At 48.0% G+C, this 24,694-nt stretch overlaps 1 protein-coding gene across 3 annotated transcripts in view; it reads left to right on the forward strand.

The window, feature by feature from the left end:
• The window catches only part of LOC141129452 (uncharacterized), a 182,991-nt gene that overhangs the window by 24,674 nt on the left and 133,623 nt on the right, over positions 1-24,694 (forward strand). For 2 of the 3 annotated variants that reach the window (XM_073617489.1, XM_073617487.1), the window contains exon 5: positions 1,638-2,348. In XM_073617489.1, the coding sequence (XP_073473590.1) occupies positions 1,638-1,913 (276 nt within the window). In that variant the 3' untranslated portion in view covers positions 1,914-2,348. Of the gene's footprint in view, positions 1-1,637; positions 4,937-24,694 lie in introns of those variants that run through there. The other variant, XM_073617488.1, reaches the window with a different exon arrangement.

A 24,694-nucleotide genomic window follows, 5' to 3' on the forward strand; every position in this document is an offset into this window, starting at 1 on the left:
CCGCCTTGATAGGGACTCTGTTGATTTAACATGGATCTATACTGAAAGTTATGTTAGCCGTTTCTGGAAAGCATAAAGAGCAATGTAAGGTCTGAAATACTTGCTGCTCCTGGAGAAAATGCTGCTTTAGGCCGGGTTCACACCACTGCGAATTGGATGGGGGATTCCCCATCCAATTCTCAATATCAGGAGATTTTGACCGGCTCTCTATGGAGCCGGTTCACATATCTCCGCAGCAGGCCCGGAGCGTTTTGCAGAAAAATGCTGTGTCTTTTGGTCCGTTTCAGGTCCGAATTCAGCGGCTCATATGTGAACCGAGCATTAGACTCCCTACCAGTTTCAGCCACTCATGCAGGGCGCAGGGGTGCCACCCCCCCTAATACATGTGCCCAGCCTCTAATCTACATGCAGAAGCTGTGATGATGAAGATGTGATGAGAGCCTGAGGCTCGAATTGGCTTTAAAAAAGGGTGGGCTCCGGATACAGAGCACTGCACCCGGAGCCCACCCACTTGTGTGACATTAGAAGATTAATTGGCACTAATGTCTTCCTGTTTTTCCTCCCAGCCAATCAGGACGCGGGTCCTGAGACCCAATTGACTGTGAGTCCTGAGACCCGATTGGCTGGGAGAAGCGACCGCCGGTACTCAGGAGGAGACGTGGGGGGAAGCCGCAAACTGCATGGGGTAAGTGCGGGGCTGGCAGGGGGCCTGGCAGGTTACAGGCAAGCAATCGAGCGATGGGGGGGTTCTGCTCCCTACAGTATATGACTTTTTGGTCCTGCGATGTCTTCTGAAGGGTAGTTGAGAGCTCGGGTTGGTTAATGTGCCTCTTGCAGACCAAGTTTTAGTTGCTGGTCACATGATCTTTACTGAAGGAGGAGATTAGCCAAACTGAACCAAATGCCTATAACCATGTAAGCAGCACTGGAGGAAACCCAAAGCAGAAATTGTTCCAGGAAAGTAAATACTTCACTTCTTCCATTACTCTTTATACATTCTGGTTTTATATTCGTGCTTAAGTCAATGTCTGCTATAGCCAGCTCAGGGCTCTTATTTTGGTCATCATGGAATGGGAATGAAGGGGATACATGGGGGGATGACACCACGTAGATGCAGAATTAGTGTGTGGATGAGGTCTGCACAGTTACATCTGGTACAGATAAAGGTTGGTGAGCGTGGGGGATGGTTTTAAAGAAATAGCAGTCCTTAGATGTGGTGGCTGCATTTGTCTTCTTCTTTTTTTCAGTCTAAGAACATCAGCAATTACAGATAATAGTTTTAGATCCTGCCAGATATTCAGTGTCCTCTTTCTTCCAAGCTTCTACTATGCATTCCCCTCCCCCATGTAATGGAGATGAAGATCTGTGTGTAGTCCAATTCAGGAGAGCAGCCTAGGGTGACAACTCCGCTCTACACAGATACAGTGCAGTGAGTGAGTGTTGTCACCCTAGGACAGGAAGTGTGTTATTCACATAATTACCAGGCAGGTGAAAATAAAGATGAAACAACAGAAGCCATATCACATGGGAGAATGGACTATTGGATGATGGAGGGTGGGAATAAACTAGAGAGAGAACAGTCCCAATGCTGTATGTTGGTGATAGTCTCTGCAATTTTGTGTGATTTATATTTCCAGATTTACTGCAGAAAAAGAGATTTGCAGAGCAATGGTGTATATGAAGATGAGCCACTGGCAGAGTACAGATCAGTGCCACCTATCCATAATGGATCCATACCCACCAATGGTGTCTTTGAAGATGTGCCACTGGTAGAGGACAGATCAGTGAAACCCATCCAGAATGGATCCATACACACTAATAAGATTGGATTCCCACCTGACACAAATTTTCATCATTTGAAAGAAACAGGGCCCCCTACTCCATGTAGAGCAGATCACTATCTACATAGTTAGTCTGGCTGAAAAAAGACACAAGTCCATCTAGTTCAACCAATAAAAGGGCAACAAAAATATACAACCCTTTATACACAATCCTTTATACACAATCCTTTATAAACAATCCTATACTCACAGTTGATCCAGAGGAAGACAAAAAACCCAGCAATGTATGATCCAATTTTCTCCATGATCCAGAGTCTAATGTTTGGCTGTCTAACAGAGATTTGTTAGCAATCATTAAAAAAAGACCTTTATCATATAATTCCTGATTAGAAGCAGTGGAGCACTTCCTCACATATGAGGGAACGTTCACACCAGATGTATCGATCAATACAAGGACACTCTAAAAACAATTGCTGTCTATGAGCCCTTCACACCACACTGCACTATGCAGCGCTACACACAAAAGTCTACATAAATGTAACATTCTTGTCAAATTACAAACAAAATGTGAGTATCTTGACGCTCGATGTGTCGAATGAAGTCAAACTGCATTTTAAACAATGTGCAGGTCAGTGTGCAGAGAGATGTATGTCAACGCACATCAACCTGCATGCGGTGCATGTGTTTTCTGTGTGCTCAGGTGTGATTGAGCCTTCAGTGCCTGAACACTCCTCTCCTCACAGGTACCTATCAGATGTGTGACATCATCAACTGTATACCCCGCCCACTCCTACCTCTGACACTCATGGGGTCCTCAGGGGCGGAGTCTAGAAGAGCTGCCTTTATGTAGGCATCACCTCCATTAATATAGTGGCCATCTAAAGATTCCTGAGAATAGTCTCTTTCGAATTGGATGTGCAGCCATTTTTTTGAGAAGTAGAGTAGAGAAGAGTGTTAACCCCATCAAGTTATGCTTTGTCTTGTAACCCAATGCAGCAATTTCCCTTCATTTTCCTGCCTTGGGGTGCAACAGGAAATGAGTCTTAGAAAGTTGTCACAGAGACCAGTGAAGGATATTTTCTCACTTTTGGACTTCTCATTATGTTCTGTGACCAGGACAAATAGAGATAAAGAGTCTCAATAGTGGGGACATAGCAATAAAAATTTTGACTTAGGGTCCAGCCCTGTGGTAAAAAAAAATATGAAGTATTCACAACACTTACCTCTGGGTGTGCTCTCCTCTAATGATGAGAGATCTGAGCCCCCCACATCCACTCCATCCCTGCCGATGCCACACCCTTCCCCTCCTCTTCCAGAGCTGCCATCTTCTTCCTTCTCCCATTGGATGTACACTAGAGTTATATGATCTCAGCATCCGGCTCCATTCCCGGCATCTGTGAGATCCCCGGACTATACACTGCACTCTGCATGTACTACAATCAGTGTGCAGAATAACATTGCCAGCAGGAAAAATCTATTTCCTACATTTCTCAGGATTTTATACTGATTGGTAATCTGTATTGCCATCTGTTTAGACCTCCCAGATGAGCAAAACATAGATCTGGACTTCTTATTCTGGTGACAACACTGCCGGGTGATTGTTGGCATTTCCTGGCTATATGTCTTGTGTTGGAATGTATTTGAACATTGCCGGGTCATATTAATCCACAATATTGTTGGAGCAAACTATTGTTGCCATTTATATGAAGTTGAACTCCAGCCAAACTGATAAATAATCAGGTAAAATCCACATCAAAGGATTTATAATTCTGATTCACACATCAAAGCTGGACAGGTGATGTTTACAGCTATAGAATACAGTGATGTCACATCCTGCCCACAGCATGCTGATTGGATGGTGAAGGGACAACAACACAGACTAACTTATCAACTCTGCCCTCTCCTCCTCTCAGCACATGTGCATGCAGCAGAGCCCTGATTGGCTCATACTGTTGCCCCTCCCTTTCTGAATGCTGCTGTTCAGAGGGTGATATCTAGACAGATTCAGATACCTAGGCTAGTTGTCTGCAAAAATAATTGTAAGTCCAACTCCGTGCTCCTTGACCCCCCTTTCCCCCATATATATGTGTGTTTTTAACATTTCTTAATTACCCTTTTCTGATGTCTTCTGGCCAGTCATGTGGCACGCTGGGTTCATGTCCTCTCTGGTCTTCTCCCAGGGTGGGCAGTCCTGGATGATGCATAATGTGGCACTGATTGCTCTCTGCAATATTACACAGTGAGTGGGGGGAGGGGATGTGCACAGGGGGCGGGATCATAGCACTCTGCACTCACAGTCTTTCCTCAGTCTTCCAGCAGGTCTAGTCACACTGGATATCCCTCAATCTGGAAGACTGAGGACATCTTGTGGTGATGATGAGGTTCTGCAGGGGACAAGTCCAGAGGTGAATATTGCATCGAGCACTGAGGCTGGACATGTAAAAATTTATATTTATATATATATATATATATATATATATATATATATATATATATATATATATATATATATATATATATATATATATATAATGAATATATTGTATAAGATGTAAAGGAACTCAGAGAAACATTCACTTTTTTATGTTGTAAATAGTATAATTTATATGATGTGTATGTTCTGGTTCTTCTGATGGTATAATCTGTACTGTCTGTATATTTTGCTAAACTTTACTGTATGCATATACAGTATCAGTTCTCCCAACTGTATAATCTGTATCATCGGTGAATACCGGTTCTCCCAATTATCCCGTTAGCATTGAATTATCTCAGGATAAAGCACTTAGCAAATAGAAAATGTGCAATAATGAGACATGGAATGTGTAAAGTGTACCTGTCTATATACAATGAAGATCTATTATCTGTCCAGAATGTGATCACATCTCTGAGCCTCCCTTCCTCTATGGAGGACAGGTACTCTTCTCCTCTATATAGAAGAGAGAAGATTGGTCTCATTTGAAGTCAAAAGTAAATTGCACTTTTATTTTAATTCACTTTATAATATTTGTATCAGATTTATATCAGTCACTGCCACAATTTTGGGCCAGAAGTAAACTATATTTTTCTATGTGTTCTTTTATACATATTGTATACATTTTAATTTGATTATTATTAGTGTGTCACTAACAGAACGAATCAAATAAAATTCAGAACTTAGTTGTTGGTCTCCTTTCTCTGCCGTCTTCCTGTACAAATAACCCATAAAAAAATCTCTAGTCTCACCATTCTCAGCCAGGGTTCCTCCAGAGGTTCTAGGGGTTCCTTAGGGTTCTCCTGGCTGACTGACCTTCTATGTGGGGGTGTTGGCAAAGCTCTGGAGCCAATGCATAAATTAAGATATTAAAAAAACAGCAGTTGCTTCAGAGTTTGTACTTCCAAATGATTTGCAAAATGTATTGATTTGACCAAATGAATGCCCTAAAGGGGTTGTAAATCCTCAAGGTTTGCATTCTATGCATTAAGGTGAAAAACCTCCTGTCATGCAGCAGCCCCCGAGCCCCCCTTTTACTTACCTGAGCCCCATAATTCCCGTGACGGGAACAACCACACCAGCTCAGGTCGGTGTCTTGTGTCTTGATTGGATAGATTGATAGCAGCGCAGCCATTGGATCCCGCTGCTGTCAATCAAATCCAATGATGCAGGGGCGGGGCCGAGTCCTGCTGTCTGTGTCAATGGACGCAGCAGCAGGACATGGGAGTGCGCTCACACGGGTGTCCCGAGGGAGAGCGCTTCTGCTACAGAGCACTCGAGAAGAGGAGGAGCCAGGAGGGCCATGGAGGGAGCCCAGAAGAGGAGGATCGGGGCCACTCTGTGCATAACCAACTCATAACCAAAGCTTGTTTGGCTGGGCTTCTCCTATGGGTGACAGTGCAGTTCGTTTTGCACTCCTGTGACCGTTTGCAGCAGAGAGCAGACTGAAGTCCACTCTCTGCTGACATCACCAATATCAGTCTAGGCACCGCGTCATCCCAACCATGGAGTCTGGATCCACCAGGTGCCTGGACTGACACCCTGCTCAGCCTCTCAGCGAGCCGCTGAGAGCCTGAGCCGGCCGCTCCGCCCCTCCACATCTCAGCGCACCAATGAGGAGGGGGAAGAGCAGAGAGCTGTGAGTGACAGTCTGAAGCTCTCTGCTCACGAGCTCTGAAAACTGAGCGATCAGCAGTGTTCAATCACTCGGTTCTCAGTTTAGAGACAGCGGGGGACAGATGCAGCATCGGACCGATACTGCATCCACCTAGGTAAGTATTAAAAGAGAATTATGTTTTGTTTGGTTTTTTTCCCCTCATCATACTTACCTTGGTGGATGCAGCAACATTCCCCCTACGCCTCTTCACTGAGAACTGATCGATCGAACACTGGTGATGGCTCGGTTCTCACAGCTCCCCAAGAAGAGAGCTGCTGACTGTCAGTCAGCGGCTCTCCGCTCTGCCCCCCCCCCCACTGGAGTGCTGAGCTGTGGAGGGGGTGGGGAGCAGCTGTCTCAGGCTCTCAGCGGCTCGCTGAGAGGCAGAGATGGGTGTCAGTCCAGGCGGATCCAGACTTCCATTGTCATGATGACGCGGTGCCTGGACTGATTCCAATGATGTCAGCGGAGAGCGGAATTCAGACCGCTCTCTGCAGAAAACGGGTCACAGGAATGCAAAACTAATTGTACTCCTGTGACCCAGAGGAGAAGCCCAGCCAAACGAGCTCAGGATGGACTTCTCCTTTAATCAGGAAAAAAATTCCTTTACTTCTCTTTTAAATAAATCCCACTTAGTGTGTTCAATACTTTTTCCCTGTGTCATTCCATTTTATTACACAGAACTTCATTTGTGAACATATGTTTTCTTGAGTGAATTGCATGGGTTGTCACTGACATGTGGTGAAAAATTCATGTCAATAGAATCTTTAGAAAAATGGTGACGTGTTCAATACTTATGTATATAAAAACACGGAGGGTAAAATATGTTATTTTGGACTTCCATATGATATGATATGATATTATATATATATATATATATATATATATATATATATATATATATATATATATATATATATATATATATATAGTGTGTTTGTCCAAACAGAGAATCAATACTTAATGGCTGGCCAGGACTGTATGGACAGAGTAGGAGAAGAGATGTCTTCAATCAGAGAGCCCACATATCACTGACCGCAGCATCGGAAAAAAAAACTGATCTTGGGAGACGATCCAATTTGCACAGATAAATAAATAATGGAAGAGTAGAGAGTGCAGGAGGGTGTCAGTAAAAAATAAAATAAAATAAAAGAAGTTTTAATATAAATAAAAAACAATATCCACTTACATTGTGGTTTGTAGACTTCTGAATGGGTACATTTGGAATCCATCCATGACTTAGATTGAGAATGTGTCACTAATACAGCACAGGGTCTTGTGATAATGAGGGGATGGCACAAAAGCTCCAAATGGGACATCACAAAAGTACAAAGGAGCCCAGAAGAGATCCAGAGCTTAGCACCGGCCGGCTGTCAAAGACAAATCCAGCATTAGAGCAATAAGAACATCTCACTCCACAGACTGACTCCACACCACCACTCAGGACTGAAGCACAGGTGAGACTCTCAGAGAAATCAGGCAACGTGTTTCTGAGGATTCCACCCCTTTCTCAAGCCTGAAATTGGCAAGAGTACGTGGAGATTTTTTATTTTTATAAACTCTTTATTTATAGTGGCCAAACAAACACACAGTACAGCAAGGCATACTTTCAATCAGCAAAACTGGTTACATAGTTACATAGTAGGCAAGGTTGAAAAAAGACACAAGTCCATTAAGTCCAACCTATGTGTGATGTGTCAGTATTACATTGTATATCCCTGTATGTTGCGGTCAATCAGGTGCTTATCTAATAGTTTCTTGAAGCTATCTATGCTCCCCGCTGAGACCACCGCCTGTGGAAGGGAATTCCACATCCTTGCCACTCTTACAGTAAAGAACCCTATATCATTACAGTGTATACAGTACATGAAGTACAAAACATAATGTGACAGTTCTTCAGAAAGCCAGGGAAACAAACGGTACGAACTTCAAGAGGACCAGACACTGTAAACTTACCACAAATAAAGTACAGCTATAGATGCAAAGTAATCAGGAGATTGGATGTACCCCATCAGATTTGAAGAAAGATAGGAGTTAGCAAAATAAAGGCAGAAAGAAGGTGCAGAAGAAAGAAATAAAAAAAGGGGGAAAGGAAGAGGAGAGGAAAAAAATGATAATAAGGGTCTCCTCCCTGGATCTGGAGTCATGGAGCTTCTTGTACTTGTCAGAGAAAATGAATTGGGTCCAGTAATAGCAAGTCTTGTGAATTCCGGCCTCTTGTCGCCTCAAAGAGGCGGTAAGATCCTCCATATACATAATATCATTACCCTAATGAATCCAATGACTCACTGTAGGAGGTGACACAGATTTCCAAAGGACTGGTATACAAGCCCTGGCTGCAATGATGAGGAGTCTCATTAGAGAGTGACGGTACTTCCATTTGGATAGCGGACTGAGATGTAATAGGCAGGTAGTTGGGTCATTGTCTAGTGCCCAACAGATACAGATAAGAAAAGCAGATACAGCCCGACTCGTGTGTTTGTGTGTGAAACAAAAAAGGAGAGGGAGGATGGAAGGGAGCATTCTGGCACTTTGGCGCCCCCACCTCTGCAGGCGCTGGGGTGCACTGCACCCCATGCACCCGCCTTGGATCGGCCCTATCTGCTTGTCGCCACTGTCTTACTAGCTCCTCCCCCACTCGGCCGCCTGTCCAATCCGACATTCCTCCTCCCATTTATTTCTGCCCAAACCCTGCCCACACTCCAGCCTTTTGCATGGACTCCTGTGGAGACTAATCCGAGGGGGAAGCTACGTGAGCTATCTGCACAACTCCCTCTCTCTCCTGAATTCTATTTGCTTTGCCTCTACTTCTCTCTCATTTCTTACTCCCCCCGTGCAAACTGGGGGGGAGGTAATTGTGCAGACTGGGGGGTAATTGTGTAGACTGGGGTATGGGGGGTTGTGCAGACTGAGGGAAGGGGGTTAATTGTGCAGCCTGGGGGGTAATTGTGCAGACTGGGGTAAGGGGGATGTGCAGACTGGGGGGGTAATTGTGCAGACTGAGGAAAGGGGGGGTAATTGTACAGACTGGGGGAGGGGGGGTTGTGAAGACTGGGGGGGTAATTGTGCAGACTGGGGTAAGGGGGGTAATTGTTCAGGCTGGGGGGTAATTGTGCAGACTGGGGTAAGGGGGGTAATTGTGCAGACTGGGGTAAGGGGGGTTGTGCAGACTGGGGGGTAATTGTGCAGACCGAGGGAGGGGGGTTGTGAAGACTGGGGGGTAATTGTGCAGACTGGGGTAAGGGGGGTAATTGTTCAGACGGGGGGGTAATTGTGCAGACTGGGGTAAGGGGGTAATGGGGGGTTGTGCAGACTGGGGGGGTAATTGTGCAGACTGGGGGAAGGGGGGTTGTGCAGACTGTGGGGGTAATTGTGCAGACTGGGGGGGTAATTGTGCAGACTGGGGGAAGGGGGGTAATTGTGCAGACTGGGGTAAGGGGGGTGTGCAGACTGGGGGGGTAATTGTGCAGACTGGGAGAATGGGGGTTGTGGAGACTGAGGGTGGGTAATTGTGCAGACTGGGGGAAGGGGGGGTTGTGCAGACTGGGGGAAGGGGGTGGTTGAGCAGACGGGGGAAGGGGGGTTGTGCAGAATGGGGGGGTAATTGTGCAGACTGGGGGAAGGGGAGTTGAGCAGACTGGGGGGTAATTGTGCAGACTGGGGTGTTAATTGTGCAGACTGGGGTAAGGGGGGTAATTGTGCAGACTGGGGTAAGGGGGGTGTGCAGACTAGGGGGGGTAATTGTGCAGACTGGGGGAAGGGGGGTTGTGGAGACTGGGGGGGTAATTGTGCAGACTGGGGGAAGTGGGGTTGTGCAGACTGGGGGAAGGGGGTGGTTGAGCAGACGGGGGGAAGGGGGGTTGAGCAGACGGGGGAGGGGGGTAATTGTGCAGACTGGGGAAGGGGGATTGTGCAGACTGGGGGGGGTAATTGTGCAGACTGGGGGTAGGGGGATTGTGCAGACTAGGGGAGGGGGGTAATTGTGCAGACTGGGGGAAGGGGGGATTGTGCAGAATAGGGGAGGGGGGTAATTGTGCAGACTGCGGGGAGGTGGGCTTGTGCAGACTAGGGGTATGGGGGATTGGGTAAGGGGGTTGTGCAGACTGGGGGGGTAATTGTGCAGACCGGGGGAGGGGGGTTGTGAAGACTGGGGGGTAATTGTGCAGACTGGGGTAAGGGGGGTAATTGTTCAGACGGGGGGGTAATTGTGCAGACTGGGGTAAGGGGGTAATGGGGGGGTTGTGCAGACTGGGGGGGTAATTGTGCAGACTGGGGGAAGGGGGGTTGTGCAGACTGTGGGGGTAATTGTGCAGACTGGGGGGGTAATTGTGCAGACTGGGGGAAGGGGGGTAATTGTGCAGACTGGGGGGTAATTGTGCAGACTGGGGGAAGGGGGGGGTAATTGTGCAGACTGGGGTAAGGGGGGTGTGCAGACTGGGGGGGTAATTGTGCAGACTGGGGGGTAATTGTGCAGACTGGGGAAAGTGGGGTAATTGTGCAGCCTGGGGGGTAATTGTGCAGACTGGGGGAAGGGGGGTAATTGTGCAGACTGGGGGAAGGGGGGTTGTGCAGACTGTGGGGGTAATTGTGCAGACTGGGGGGTAATTGTGCAGACTGGGGTAAGGGGGGTAATTGTGCAGATTGGGGTGGTAATTGTGCAGACTGGGGTAAGGGGGGTAATTGTGCAGACTGGGGTAAGGGGGGTGTGCAGACTAGGGGGGGTAATTGTGCAGACTGGGGGAAGGGGGGTTGTGCAGACTGTGGGGGTAATTGTGCAGACTGGGGGAAGGGGGGTTGTGCAGACTGGGGGAAGTGGGGTTGTGCAGACTGGGGGAAGGGGGTGGTTGAGCAGATGGGGGGAAGGGGGGGTTGTGCAGAATGGGGGGGTAATTGTGCAGACTGGGGGAAGGGGGGTTGAGCAGATGGGGGAGGGGGGTAATTGTGCAGACTGGGGAGGGGGTAATTGTGCAGACTGGGGGGGGTAATTGTGCAGACTGGGGGGGGTAATTGTGCAGACTAGGGGAGGGGGGTAATTGTGCAGACTGGGGGAGGGGGTAATTGTGCAGACTGGGGGAGGGGGGTAATTGTGCAGACTGCGGGGAGGTGGGCTTGTGCAGACTAGGGGTATGGGGGATTGAACAGACTAGGGGGAGTTGTGCAGAATGGGAGGGGGTGGAGAACTGAGAGCAGCGGAAACTCCCAGAGTCTTGGAGGCAGGCAGAGGCAGGGCACACCAGGAAGTTGTGACGCACGTGACTGCCTCAGGTTGTGGGGCTAGACACTGGTTGCAACAACTTGACCCCAGGACCATCAGCCCCCAGGAGGCTGTGCAAGGACCTGCTGAGCTGACATCGCTGAGGTGAGAGACCCTGACACAGCTGACCCCCCACATCAGGCTGCATTGATGGGCACTTGTGAGGCCGCACTGATGGGCACTGATGAGGTTAAGCTTATGGCCATTGGTGAGGCTGCATTGATGGGCACTGATGGGGCAGTCTCCCACCATTTCTTGTATCATGTCTGCCGTCTCTGACCATCTCTTGTACTATGTATGCAGTCTCTGACCATCTCTTGTATCATAACTGCAGCCTCTGACCATCTTCTGTAGTATGTCTGCAGTCTCTGACCATCTCTTGTATCATGTCTGCAGTCTTTGACCATCTCTTGTATTATGTCTGCAGTCTCTGCCCATCTCCTGTACTATGTATGCAGTCTCTGATCATCTCCTGTACTATGTATGCAGTCTCTGACCATCTCTTGTATCATAACTACAGCCTCTGACCAATTCTTGTATCATGTCTGCAGTCTCTGACCATCTCTTGTATCATGTCTGCAGTCTCTGACCATCTCTTGTGTCATGTCTGCAGTCTCTGATTTCAGGGATCTCCTAAAGGTGGACAGGGTAGGGGCTGATCGGACATACTGGGGCAAGGAATTCCAGAGGATGGGAGAGGCTCTGGAGAAGTACTGAAGGCGAGCATGGGAGGAGGTAACAAGGGAGCTAGAGAGCAGGAGGTCTTCTATAAATGGGTTGGATATTGGTGTACCGGTAGTAGACAGATCTCTCGGTTCTATCAGGCCGGTGTTGGAAGTCTCTGGTCATACATGGTTATGCTGCCACCATAGAAGGTCAGATCTTCTCCCAACACCTCCCATGCTCCTAATGTCTGTGTCTGCTATCCAAGCAGACCTGTACCCCCCTTCTATCCTTCCCTGTGTACCCCCCTCCTCTACTATCCCTCCCTGTACCCCCCTCTTCTACTGTCCTGCCCTGTAGCCCCCTCCTCTACTATCCCTCCCTGTACCCCCATTCTACTATCCTTCCCTGTACCCCCTTTCTACTATCCCTACCTGTACCCCCCTTCCACTATACTTCCCTGTGTACTACCTCTCCTCTACTATCCCTCCCTACTATACCTCTCTGCACCCCCTCTCTTCTACTATCCCTCCCTGCACCCCCCCTCCTCTACTATTTCTCCCTGTACCCCCCCTCCTCTACTATCCCTCCCTGTACCCCCCTTCTACTATCCCTCCCTGTACCCCCCTCTACTATCCCTCCCTGTACCCCCCTTCTACTATCCCTCCCTGTACCCCCCTTCTACTATCCCTCCCTGTACCCCCCTTCTACTATCCCTCCCTGTACCCCCCTTCTACTATCCCTCCCTGTACCCCCCCTCTACTATCATTCTCTGTACCCCCTCCGACTTTTCTGTGCATCCCCCTTAGTATCATACTACAGTTATAGAAAGGGGGATAAACATATCCAGTATATGTAAGAAAGGAGTGTGAGAGTAAGAAAGTGAGCAGTGTATATAGGAGAGGAGGACTGGAGGAGGACAGCAGGTATAGGAGAGAAGAGTAGCAGGTATAACAGGGGGCAGTATGTACAGAATTGGAGAGAGGAGATGTGTGGAGAGGAAATGTTTTCTTCTCTGGGGGGTGAAGGTAATATGTGTGTAGAATATGAAGAGATCCCATACATAATACTCTCTGCACTCCTCTCCTCTATATTGTCTCCTATGAGGATCATACAGATAGTTCTAGATACAGACAGTGATCAGTATGATGGAAGGTGATGAGAACAGGAGAGGAGTGCAAGATCAACCATAGGGTATTACATAGAGAGGAAAGGAGTATAAGTCCCCCCATAGTGCCCACCTGCCCCCTAATTATAAGCCATGCTGCCTGTTCAGTCTGCATTCCCCTCCTCCCCCATACTGGGCTGACCCCCCAATATCACCTCCATTCCACCCCCCCTAATAATACCCCCCATGAGAACTCTCTCCATTCCACCCCCATCACTCTGTTATCCGGTGTCTTACCCCGTATTCCCCGGTGCTGTGTATTCCTCCTCCTCCTATCACAGGACTGCTCTGCACACATCTGGAGGAGCCGCTCAGCTACCAGCCTTAGGCTGGATTCACACCTATGGCATTTTTAGTGCTTTTTGCATTTTGCAGATTTGCACTACACAACGTGTTCCATAGGAAACCATGGTATATGGACTGCAGTGCAAATCTGCAAAATGCAAAAAGCACTAAAAATGCCATAGATGTGAATCCAGCCTTATATACCAGCTGCATTGTGGGGGTGTTTCGTCATATGGGGGGGCGTGTCCATTCCACAGAGCTCTGCCCAGGACTGCAGCTAAAAACAATCCCCGACAGGTAAAGGAACGAAAGTGAAACTTTGTATGTCTCTGTAGTGAGAGGGGGCGGAGCTCTGTGTGTGTGTGTGTGTGTGTGTGTGTGTGTGTGTGTGTGTGTGTGTGTGTGTGTGTGTGTGTGTGTGTGTGTGTGTGTGTGTGTGTGTGTGTGTGTGTGTAGTGAGAGGGGGCGGAGCTCACTGTGAGAGGGCGGAGCTCCCTGTGTGTGTAGTGAGAAGGGGCGGAGCTCACTGTGAGAGGGCGGAGCTCCCTGTGTGTGTGTAGTGAGAGGGGGCGGAGCTCACTGTGAGGGGGCAGAGCTCACTGTGTGTGTGTAGTGAGAGGGGGCGTAGCTCAGTGTAGCTATTTGCTGTGACGCGTCACATTACAGGGAGGAGCTGAGAGGAGATCAGTAAAGGATGAAAAGCTGACAAAGTTTCTGTTGGGATTTGTCTTGTATGTATTGATAAGGAGATCCGAAGAATGAAGAGACAGTGAGAGTGACAGATCTCTCCCCTCCAGCACACAGCCCTATATATCTATATATCACCCCCGATCTCTCTGTACGGATAATGTGTTTATATGGGGAGTTCACACTTTTGATCATACAGACTCACATGACTGACACAGGGATAAAGGGGAAGGTAAACGCTGGTATTATTTTTCTGACCTGCAAAGTAAAGGCATAATGTGCTAGTACACATGGCACACTAGCAAACTTTCCTGCAAACAAAGCTCTCATCACCCCGCTGGAGGCCGCATCCATCTTCACTCATCTGCCTTCCTTCTGGGGCCACATGACGACACCCCCATGCATGCGCGGGAGCCGCCGGTCACAGCATATGGCTCTGAAGAAACGGCACAGGCGGCCATTCCTTCAGAGAGCATGCACCAATGACATCATCAGTGCAGTATACAGTAAATATCAACTAAACGGCGCACATTTAGGAGATATTTACAGTACTTAGAGGTAAGTCTCATTCTAGGCACAAACAGAGGGAATTTTACTTCTTCATTAACCACTTAATGACCAGCCGCCATCGTTATACATCGGTACTTTGACGTGGAATACGTGGCACAAAGCTGCCATAACAATGGTATTTTCTCAAACGGCGGGCGGTCGGCTTTCAGATAAAAGTGGTCTCCGCAGCGGATTCGCCGCAATATCACTTTTATCAGCGGCGGGAGAGGTGACCCCCTTCCACCACTTACCAGAGCCGTCGGTAGCGGTGGAGAAGATCAGATCCTCTCCCCTGTGAGACTGGATGACAAGTGAGGGATAGATGGTCCCAACTCAGCTCCATACCATTGGATTACAGAAGCGACATCAAATGTCACTTCCACCCAATGCTCTTCAAGGGGAATTTTTTTCTTTTTTTTTCAAAAGACTTTTTTTTTAACTTTTATTGCATTTAAAGCGGAGTTCCACCCAAAAGTGGAACTTCTGCTCATTTGTCTCCTCCCCCTCCCCCCAGTGCCACAATTGGCACCTTTTGGGGGGGAGGGGGGACAGGATACCAAAGACAGGTATCCTGTTCCCACTTCCAGGAGTCCGGGCCGCGGCCCACGACATCACCGCAGGGCTCCCTCCCCCTCTCCCTGTCACCAGGCCGGTAAGAGAGAGGAGCGGGGCCTCGTGCATGCTCAGTAGGGTTCCTGGCGTGAAGCCGTAAGGCTACACTGCCAGGTACCCTTACCCGCAGTGGCAGCAGCAGCACCCGACAGCAGATGGAAACATCATCTGTGGTGCCGACATCGCTGGACTCCAGGACAGGTAAGTGTCCGATTATTAAAAGTCAGCAGCTACAGTATGTGTGTGTGCAGTACAGTGCCGGCCCAAGACATTGTGCTGCCTGGTACCAAGAATGAAATGCCCCCCCAAAAAAAAAATCACGCCCACCAAAATGCCCCCACATCCATTATTTTATATCATGGTTACTAAAGTGGACCTGTCATGGCTCTATACATGTATATAAAAGTATTAAGAGGACCTGTAAAAATACAAACCGCAGAGGTGTTAAAATACCACCAAAACAAAGCTCTATTTGTGGGGAAAAAAGGACGTCAATTTTGTTTGGCTGCAACATCGCACGACTGCGCAATTGTCAGTTAAAGTGACGCAGTGTCATATCACAAAGAAAATGATTGAAGTGCAATATTTCTATTATTACATTGTTATATACAATAAAATAGTTCAACTCACCATAACGCCAAATCAGTGGGAGCCCTGAGTGTGTCACTTGCCAACGTCACCTGCCTTCAGATGCGGATTGTCACTTTCCACGACATCACCTGCCTCACATTGTGGATTGTCACTTGCCACGACATCACTTGCCTCACATTGTGGATTGTCACTTGCCACCTGCTACACATTGCGGATTGTCACTTGCTACGACATTACCTGCCTCACATTGCGGATTGTCACTTGCCACAGCGCCACCTGCCACATGTTGTGGATTGTTACTTGCCACCTGCCACACATTGCGGATTGTCACTTGCCACGGTGCCACCTGCCACACATTGCGGATTGTCACTTGCCACGGTGCCACCTGCCTCACATTGCGGATTGTCACTTGCCACGACATCACCTGCCTCACATTGCAGATTGTCACTTGCCACGACATCACCTGCCTCACATTGTGGATTGTCACTTGCTACGACATTACCTGCCTCACATTGCAGATTGTCACTTGCCACAGCGCCACCTGCCACATGTTGCGGATTGTTACTTGCCACCTGCCACACATTGCGGATTGTCACTTGCCACGGTGCCACCTGCCACACATTGCGGATTGTCACTTGCCACGGTGCCACCTGCCTCACATTGCGGATTGCCACCCTGCCACCTGCCTCACATTGTGGATTGTCACTTGTCACCTGCCTCACATTGTGGATTGTCACTTGCCACCTGCCTCACATTGCAGATTGTCACTTGCCACGACGCCACCTGCCACACATTGCGGATTGTCACTTGCCACCTGCTACACATTGCGGATTGTCACTTGCCACCTGCTACACATTGCGGATTGTCACTTGCCACCTGCCTCACATTGTGGATTGTCACTTGCCACAACGTTACCTGCCTCACATTGCGGATTGTCACTTGCCAATACGCCACCTGCCACACATTGCGGATTGTCACTTGCCACCTGCTACACATTGCGGATTGTCACTTGCCACCTGCTACACATTGCGGATTGTCACTTGCCACCTGCCTCACATTGTGGATTGTCACTTGCCACAACGTTACCTGCCTCACATTGCGGATTGTCACTTGCCAATACGCCACCTGCCACACATTGCGGATTGTCACTTGCCACCTGCTACACATTGTGGACTGTCACTTGCCACCTGCCTCACATTGTGGATTGCCACCTGCCTCACATTGTGGATTGTCACTTGCCACCTGCCTCACATTGCGGATTGTCACTTACCACGGCGCCACCTGCCACACATTGCGGATTGTCACTTGCCACCTGCCACACATTGCGGATTGTCACTTGCCACCTGCCACACATTGCGGATTTCCACCTGCCTTACATTGCGGATTGTCACTTGCCACGGTGCCACCTGCCTCACATTGCGGATTGTCACTTGCCACGGTGCCACCTGCCTCACATTGCGGATTGTCACTTGCCACGGTGCCACCTGCCGCACATTGCGGATTGTCACTTGCCACCTGCCTCACATTCCGGATTGTCACTTGCCACCTGCCTCACATTGCAGATTGTCACTTGCCACAACGCCACCTGCTACACATTGCGGATTGTCACTTGCCACCTGCCTCACATTGTGGATTGTCACTTGCCACCTGCTACACATTGCGGATTGTCACTTGCTACGACATTACCTGCCTCACATTGCGGATTGTCAATTGCCACAGCGCCACCTGCCACACGTTGCAAATTGTTACTTGCCACCTGCCATACATTGCAGATTGTCACTTGCCACGGTGCCACCTGCCACACATTGCGGACTGTCACTTGCCACCTGCCTCACATTGCGGATTGCCACCTTGCCACCTGCCTCACATTGTGGATTGTCACTTGCCACCTGCCTCACATTGCGGATTGTCACTTGCCACGACGTTACCTGCCTCACATTGTGGATTGTCACTTACCACGGTGCCACCTGCCACACATTGCGGATTGTCACTTGCCACCTGCCTCATAATGCGGATTGTCACTTGCCACCTGCCTCACATTGCGGATTGTCACTTGCCATGACGTTACCTGCCTCACATTGCGGATTGTCACTTACCACGGCGCCACCTGCCACACATTGCGGATTGTCACTTGCCACCTGCCACACATTGCGGATTTCCACCTGCCTCACATTGCGGACTGTCACTTGCCACGGTGCCACCTGCCTCACATTGCGGATTGTCACTTGCCACGACGCCACCTGCTACACATTGCGGATTGTCACTTGCCACCTGCCTCACATTGTGGATTGTCACTTGCCACCTGGTACACATTGTGGATTGTCACTTGCTACGACATTACCTGCCTCACATTGTGGATTGTCAATTGCCACAGCGCCACCTGCCACACGTTGCAAATTGTTACTTGCCACCTGCCACACATTGCAGATTGTCACTTGCCACGGTGCCACCTGCCACACATTGCGGACTGTCACTTGCCACCTGCTTCACATTGCGGATTGCCACCTTGCCACCTGCCTCACATTGTGGATTGTCACTTGCCACCTGCCTCACATTGCGGATTGTCACTTGCCACAACGTTACCTGCCTCACATTGCGGATTGTCACTTACCACGACACCACCTGCCACACATTGCGGATTGTCACTTGCCACCTGCTACACATTGCGGATTGTCACTTGCCACCTGCTACACATTGCGGTTTGTCACTTGCTACGATATTACCTGCCTCACATTGCGGATTGTCACTTGCCACAGCGCCACCTGTCACACGTTGCGGATTGTTACTTGCCACCTGCCACACATTGCGGATTGTCACTTGCCACGGTGCCACCTGCCACACATTGCAGACTGTCACTTGCCACCTGCCTCACATTGTGGATTGCCACCTGCCTCACATTGCGGATTGTCACTTACCACGGCGCCACCTGCCCCACATTGCAGATTGTCACTTGCCACCTGCCACACATTGCAGATTTCCACCTGCCTTACATTGCGGATTGTCACTTGCCACAGTGCCACCTGCCTCACATTGCGGATTGTCACTTGCCACGGTGCCACCTGCCGCACATTGCGGATTGCCACCTTGCCACCTGCCTCACATTGTGGATTGTCACTTGCCACTTGCCTCACATTGCAGATTGTCACTTGCCACGACGCCACCTGCTACACATTGCGGATTGTCACTTGCCACCTGCCTCACATTGTGGATTGTCACTTGCCACCTGGTACACATTGCGGATTGTCACTTGCTACGACATTACCTGCCTCACATTGTGGATTGTCAATTGCCACAGCGCCACCTGCCACACGTTTCAAATTGTTACTTGCCACCTGCCACACATTGCAGATTGTCACTTGCCATGGTGCCACCTGCGACACATTGCGGACTGTCACTTGCCACCTGCCTCACATTGCGGATTGCCACCTTGCCACCTGCCTCACATTGTGGATTGTCACTTGCCACCTGCCTCACATTGCGGATTGTCACTTGCCACGACGTTACCTGCCTCACATTGCGGATTGTCGCTTACCACGGTGCCACCTGCCACACATTGCGGATTGTCACTTGCCACCTGCCTCACATTGCGGATTGTCACTTGCGACCTGCCTCATAATGCGGATTGTCACTTGCCACCTGCCTCACATTGCGGATTGTCACTTGCCACAACATTACCTGCCTCACATTGCAGATTGTCACTTACCACGGCTCCACCTGCCACACATTGCGGATTGTCACTTGCCACCTGCCACACATTGCAGATTTCCACCTGCCTCACATTGCGGATTGTCACTTGCCACGGTGCCACCTGCCTCACATTGCGGATTGTCACTTGCCACGGTGCCACCTGCCGCACATTGCGGATTGTCACTTGCCACCTGCCTCACATTCCGGATTGTCACTTGCCACCTGACTCACATTGCGGATTGTCACTTGCCACGGTGCCACCTGCCGCACATTGCGGATTGTCACTTGCCACCTGCCTCACATTCCGGATTGTCACTTGCCACCTGCCTCACATTGCGGATTGTCACTTGCCACGGCGCCACCTGCCACACATTGCGGATTGTCACTTGCCACCTGCCACACATTGCGGATTGTCACTTGCCACCTGCCTCACATTGCGGATTGTCACTTGCCACGGCGCCACCTGCCACACATTGTGGATTGTCACTTGCCACCTGCCTCACATTGCGGATTGTCACTTGCGACCTGCCTCATAATGCAGATTGTCACTTGCAACGTCACCAGGCACACATTGTGGATTGTCACTTGCCACTGCTGCTGATCCCACTGTGAGGAGCCCAGTGTTCTGCCGAAAAAGGTCCTCCATCGGATACTGTCCACCCTGTACTGCGCAGGCGCAGCGCTTGCGCAGTATGGAGGACAAAGAAGACGCCGATAGTCTCCAAACATCAACAGCGGGAGCGTGTGGCACAATGTACTCTGAAGCGCAGGCGCCGTGGAGAGCTCATGAACAGCTGTTCATGTTCAGAGACTTTTGGCATCTCCTTTGTTCTCCGTACTGCGCAAGCACTGCGCCTGCACAGTACAGGGCGGACAGTATCCGATGGAGAACCTTTCTCGGTGGATCCTCCCAGTGGGATCCGCAGCGGAGCGAGCGGAACGGGCTGGCTGGCGAGCAGCAATTTGCCGCCCCCCTGAATGTGCCGCCTGGAACCATGGTTCCATCGGGTCCCATGGTAGGGCCAGCCCTGGTGCAGTATGCGTGTGTAGTATGTGTGGCTGCTGGCTTTTATTTATTTATTTTTTGGGCTGAACACCACTTTAAGGGTAAATGTAAGATCTGACCCCACAGATCTCACATTAAAGAGGTCCTTTTGTGCCTTTAATCTATTACAAGGGATGGTTACATGCTTTGTAATAGAAATAAAAGTGACCCAAATTTTTTTTTTTTTTTTTTAAAAGGACAGTGTAAAAGTAAAATAAATAAGAATTTTTTTAACCACTTAAGGACCGAGTCTCTTTCTGAGATTTGTTGTTTACAAGTTAAAAACTTTTTTTTTGCTAGAAAATTACTTAGAACCCCCTAACATTGTAAATTTTTTTTCTAACACCCTAGAGAATAAAATGGCGGTCGTTGCAATACTTTCTGTCACACCGTATTTGCGCAGCGGTCTTACAAGCGCACTTTTTTTGGAAAAAATACACATTTTTTAATTTAAAAAAATAAGACAACAGTAAAGTTAGCCCAATTTATTTTTATATTGTAAAAGATAATGTTACGCCAAGTAAATTGATACCCAACATGTCACGCTTCAAAATTGCGCCCGCTCGTGGAATGGCGACAAACTTTTACCCTTAAAAATCTTCATAGGCGACATTTAAAAAATTCTACAGGTTGCATGTTTTGAGTTACCGAGGAGGTGTAGGACTAGAATTATTGCTCTCGCTCTACTGATCATGGCGATACCTTACATGTGTGGTTTGAACACCGTTTTCATATGCGGGCGCTACTCACGTATGTGTACGCTTCTGCACGCGAGCTCGTCAGGACGGGGAGCATTTAAAACATTTTATTTTTTTTTCTAATTTATTTTACTTTTTTCTAATATATATTTGTGTAATGGCTTTGCACAGAGTAGCCCTGATCCTCCTCTTTTTGGGTCTCCCATCGCCACCCTTGTCTCAGCCAATGAGGGGAGTCCTGGGCAGCTTAGACACTCCTGCAACATCGCTGGATAAGTATGGTACGTATGAGGGGGGCTGCACACAGCCTTTTTATTTATCTTCATAGGCGTGCGCACAGGGTGTGCTGGGTGTGCCTAGGCACACCCTAATCACCCCATGTGCATTGGCATCATCCAGGAGCAGCACCAGGTGGGTGGTTGGGGGTGCCAGTTGCCATTGTAAATGCCCCATTATATTAAAATCTAGGTTCAACTTTAGGAACACGTTACACCTGTATTTAGGGTGTATCGTAATATGCTCCCAATCAACTGGCTCCACCTACAAGAGCCAGCAGGTGGTGTTCATGTGTGTTTGAGCTTTGGGGTGCACACCCTAATGCAAAAGGCTGCGCACACCTATGTTTATCTTCATGCATAAAATGCATGAAGATAAAAAAAAAAAAAACTTCTGCCTTTACGATCCCCTTTAAATCTGCATGCAACTGTGAAATGGTGTCAAACATCAGTACCCTATATCTTCTATAGGCGATTCTTTTAAGGGCTCCCTATAGGTCATCAGTTTAGCATTACAGAGGATGTTTGGGGATAGAAATGTTGCTCTCGCTCATCACTGATGTATATTGCAATCAACATTTTCACTCATAGGTGCTCTCAATGGGTGCATTTCCAGACGTATATGTGGGGGGTCCTCAAATTTTGGGGGGATTTTAAATGCTTGGGAGAGACTTAATTTTTTTACCATTAAACTTTTTTTTTTTTTTGACAGGTTCTCTTTAATAAGACATCTGGGGTCTAAAAGACCCCTAATGTCTCCCGTGTATTCAACACAGCATTCCATTCTTTCCCGCACATACTAACATGGGGACCCGGAAGTGACATCAGTTTTCCGGGTCGGCAACAAGAAGGAGAGGAGAGCGGATGTGTCGGCTCCTCCATCCTCCATGGCACCCGCTATGCCAGTCACAGCCAGAAATACCAGGAGGGTTTTTTAGAAGATTTCTCTGTAAAATAAATCCTGGAGACATCAATGGATGGGGGGATTGCTTTGAATATTAAAGAATTAAATGACACTTTTGGTTTGCGGTGCTCATATACAGTGTAGTTTTTGCTCTAAGGAATCGTAATCTGGAGAAAAGCTCCAAACATGAAAGTGTAAAATACAACAATGTGAGAAGAAAAGTCCTAGATAAAGTTCCAAATGTCACAAATGTGAAGTGAGAGCCATATACAGTCCAATTTTAAATCTTTATACAAGACAGTCAGTGTACTTCAGCAATTCAGGGAATACAAATGTGTGTAAAACACCCTGGAGAACCAACCGTGACCCCCACCGATCGATGTCTCCTCACCTTGTACCACCGATCGATGTCTCCTCATCTTGTACCACCGATCGATGAAGATGTCTCCTCACCTTGTACCACCGATCGATGTCTCCTCACCTTGTACCACCGATCGATGTCTCCTCACCTTGTACCCCCGATCGACGTCTCCTCACCTTGTACCACCGATCTCATTCATGAAAAGGAGGTCAATGAGGACTTCTTCATACAGCCTGTGGACAGCATCCAGAGATCATTTCCAGATTTTTGGTCCTCAGCAATGTACAGAACGTGAGAATCCCAAAAAAAGGGGCTTCATAATGTAAATTGTTGGGTTTATTTAACATTCAAAGCTAAAATAACACTCAGGATAAGAAACACAAATGGCATGTGTCTGTTAACCACAATATACTCAGAATGACAGATTAGGTATAACATTTTGCCAGAGAGTACTGTGATTAGTCATAAGCAAAGTAAGGAACTGTGGTTTACTGCAACGTTGGTGTGGTTATTGTACGGAAGTGTTCGTGGTGTGTGTTTTTTTTTTTTGTACAGAATTTTTCTTGGTGTGTGTGTTTTTTTTTTTATCGTGTGTGGCATTTGGGACTTTATTTAGGACTTATTTTTATTTGCATTATTGTAGTATTTTGCTGTTTTCATATTTACTTTCATGTTTGTAGTGTGGAGCGCTTCACTTTTTGTATAAAACTAACAAAAAAGTTAACCACTTCAATACCGGGCCTTTTCTGGCACTCCTCTCCTACATGTAAAAATCATAATTTTTTTTTTTGCTAGAAAATTACTCAGAACCCCCAAAACATTATTTTTTTTTTTTTTTCAGCAGACACCCTAGGGAATAAAATGGCAGTCATTGCAACTTTTTATCTTGCACGGTATTTGCGCAACAATTTTTCAAACGTGGTTTTTTTTTTTTTTGGAAAAAAAGTTTCATGATTTAAAAAAATAATAGTAAAGTTAGCCCAATTTTTTTTTTTTATAATGTGAAAGATGTTACGCTGAGTAAATAGACATGTCACGGTTTAAAATTGCGCACACTCATGGAATGACGCCAAACTTCGGTACTTAAAAATCTCCATAGGTGACGCTTTAAAATGTTTTACAGGTTACAGAGGAGGTCTAGGGCTAGAATTGTTGCTCGCGCTCTAACACACGCGGTGATACCTCACATGGGTGGTTTGAACGGCGTTTACATATGTGGGCGGGACTAACGTGTGCGTTCGCTTCTGAGCATGAGCTACCGGGGACAGGGACGTCATAATGTCGCGCCCGAGCCTCCAATGGTCATAGAGATGCTTGTCATCCGGCGGCAGCCAATTCTTTCTCCTGGTCCCTGATGGCAGGGGAGAGCCCAGAGAACATTGGTGCCCATCATTGAAGAAGAAAACATACTTATTTACAAAAATTTTTAACAGAAACAAAGAAAAACTTTTTTTTTTTTCAAAATTTTCAGTCTTTTTATATTTGTTGCGCAAAAGATAAAAATTGCAGAGGTGAAGCGTGTAGCTAACGTTTTATTACAATTTTTTTTTTTTTACTGCTTGCAGACCAGCCACCATCATACTGTGGCAGGTCGGCTCCTTCCTGCAAATCGTTGTAGCTTTACGTTGGCTCCTTTAACAGCTATAACAAGCGTGCGCCCGCTGCCCGGCGGGGGAGGTCATGCGCATGGATGTCATGTCCGCCGGCCACCCGCGATGCCAGAACAGGGATCTGTCAATGTAAACAAACAGATCCCCGTTCTGTCAGGGGAGTAGAGTGATAGTCGGTTCCTAGTGATTAGGAACAGCGATCTCTCTGTACTCTGAGTGACAGTTAGAAACACCCCCCAGGGAACACTTAACCCCTTCCCTGCCAGTGTCAGTTGTACTGTAATCGGTGCATTTTTATAGCACTAATCGCTGTATAAATGTCACTGGTCTCAAAAAAGTGTCCGATCTGTCTGCCGCAATGTTGCAGTCCCACTAAAAATCGCTGATCACCGCCATT

Source organism: Aquarana catesbeiana, linkage group LG02 (assembly GCF_042186555.1).
Source record: "Aquarana catesbeiana isolate 2022-GZ linkage group LG02, ASM4218655v1, whole genome shotgun sequence".
Lineage (NCBI taxonomy): Eukaryota > Metazoa > Chordata > Amphibia > Anura > Ranidae > Aquarana > Aquarana catesbeiana.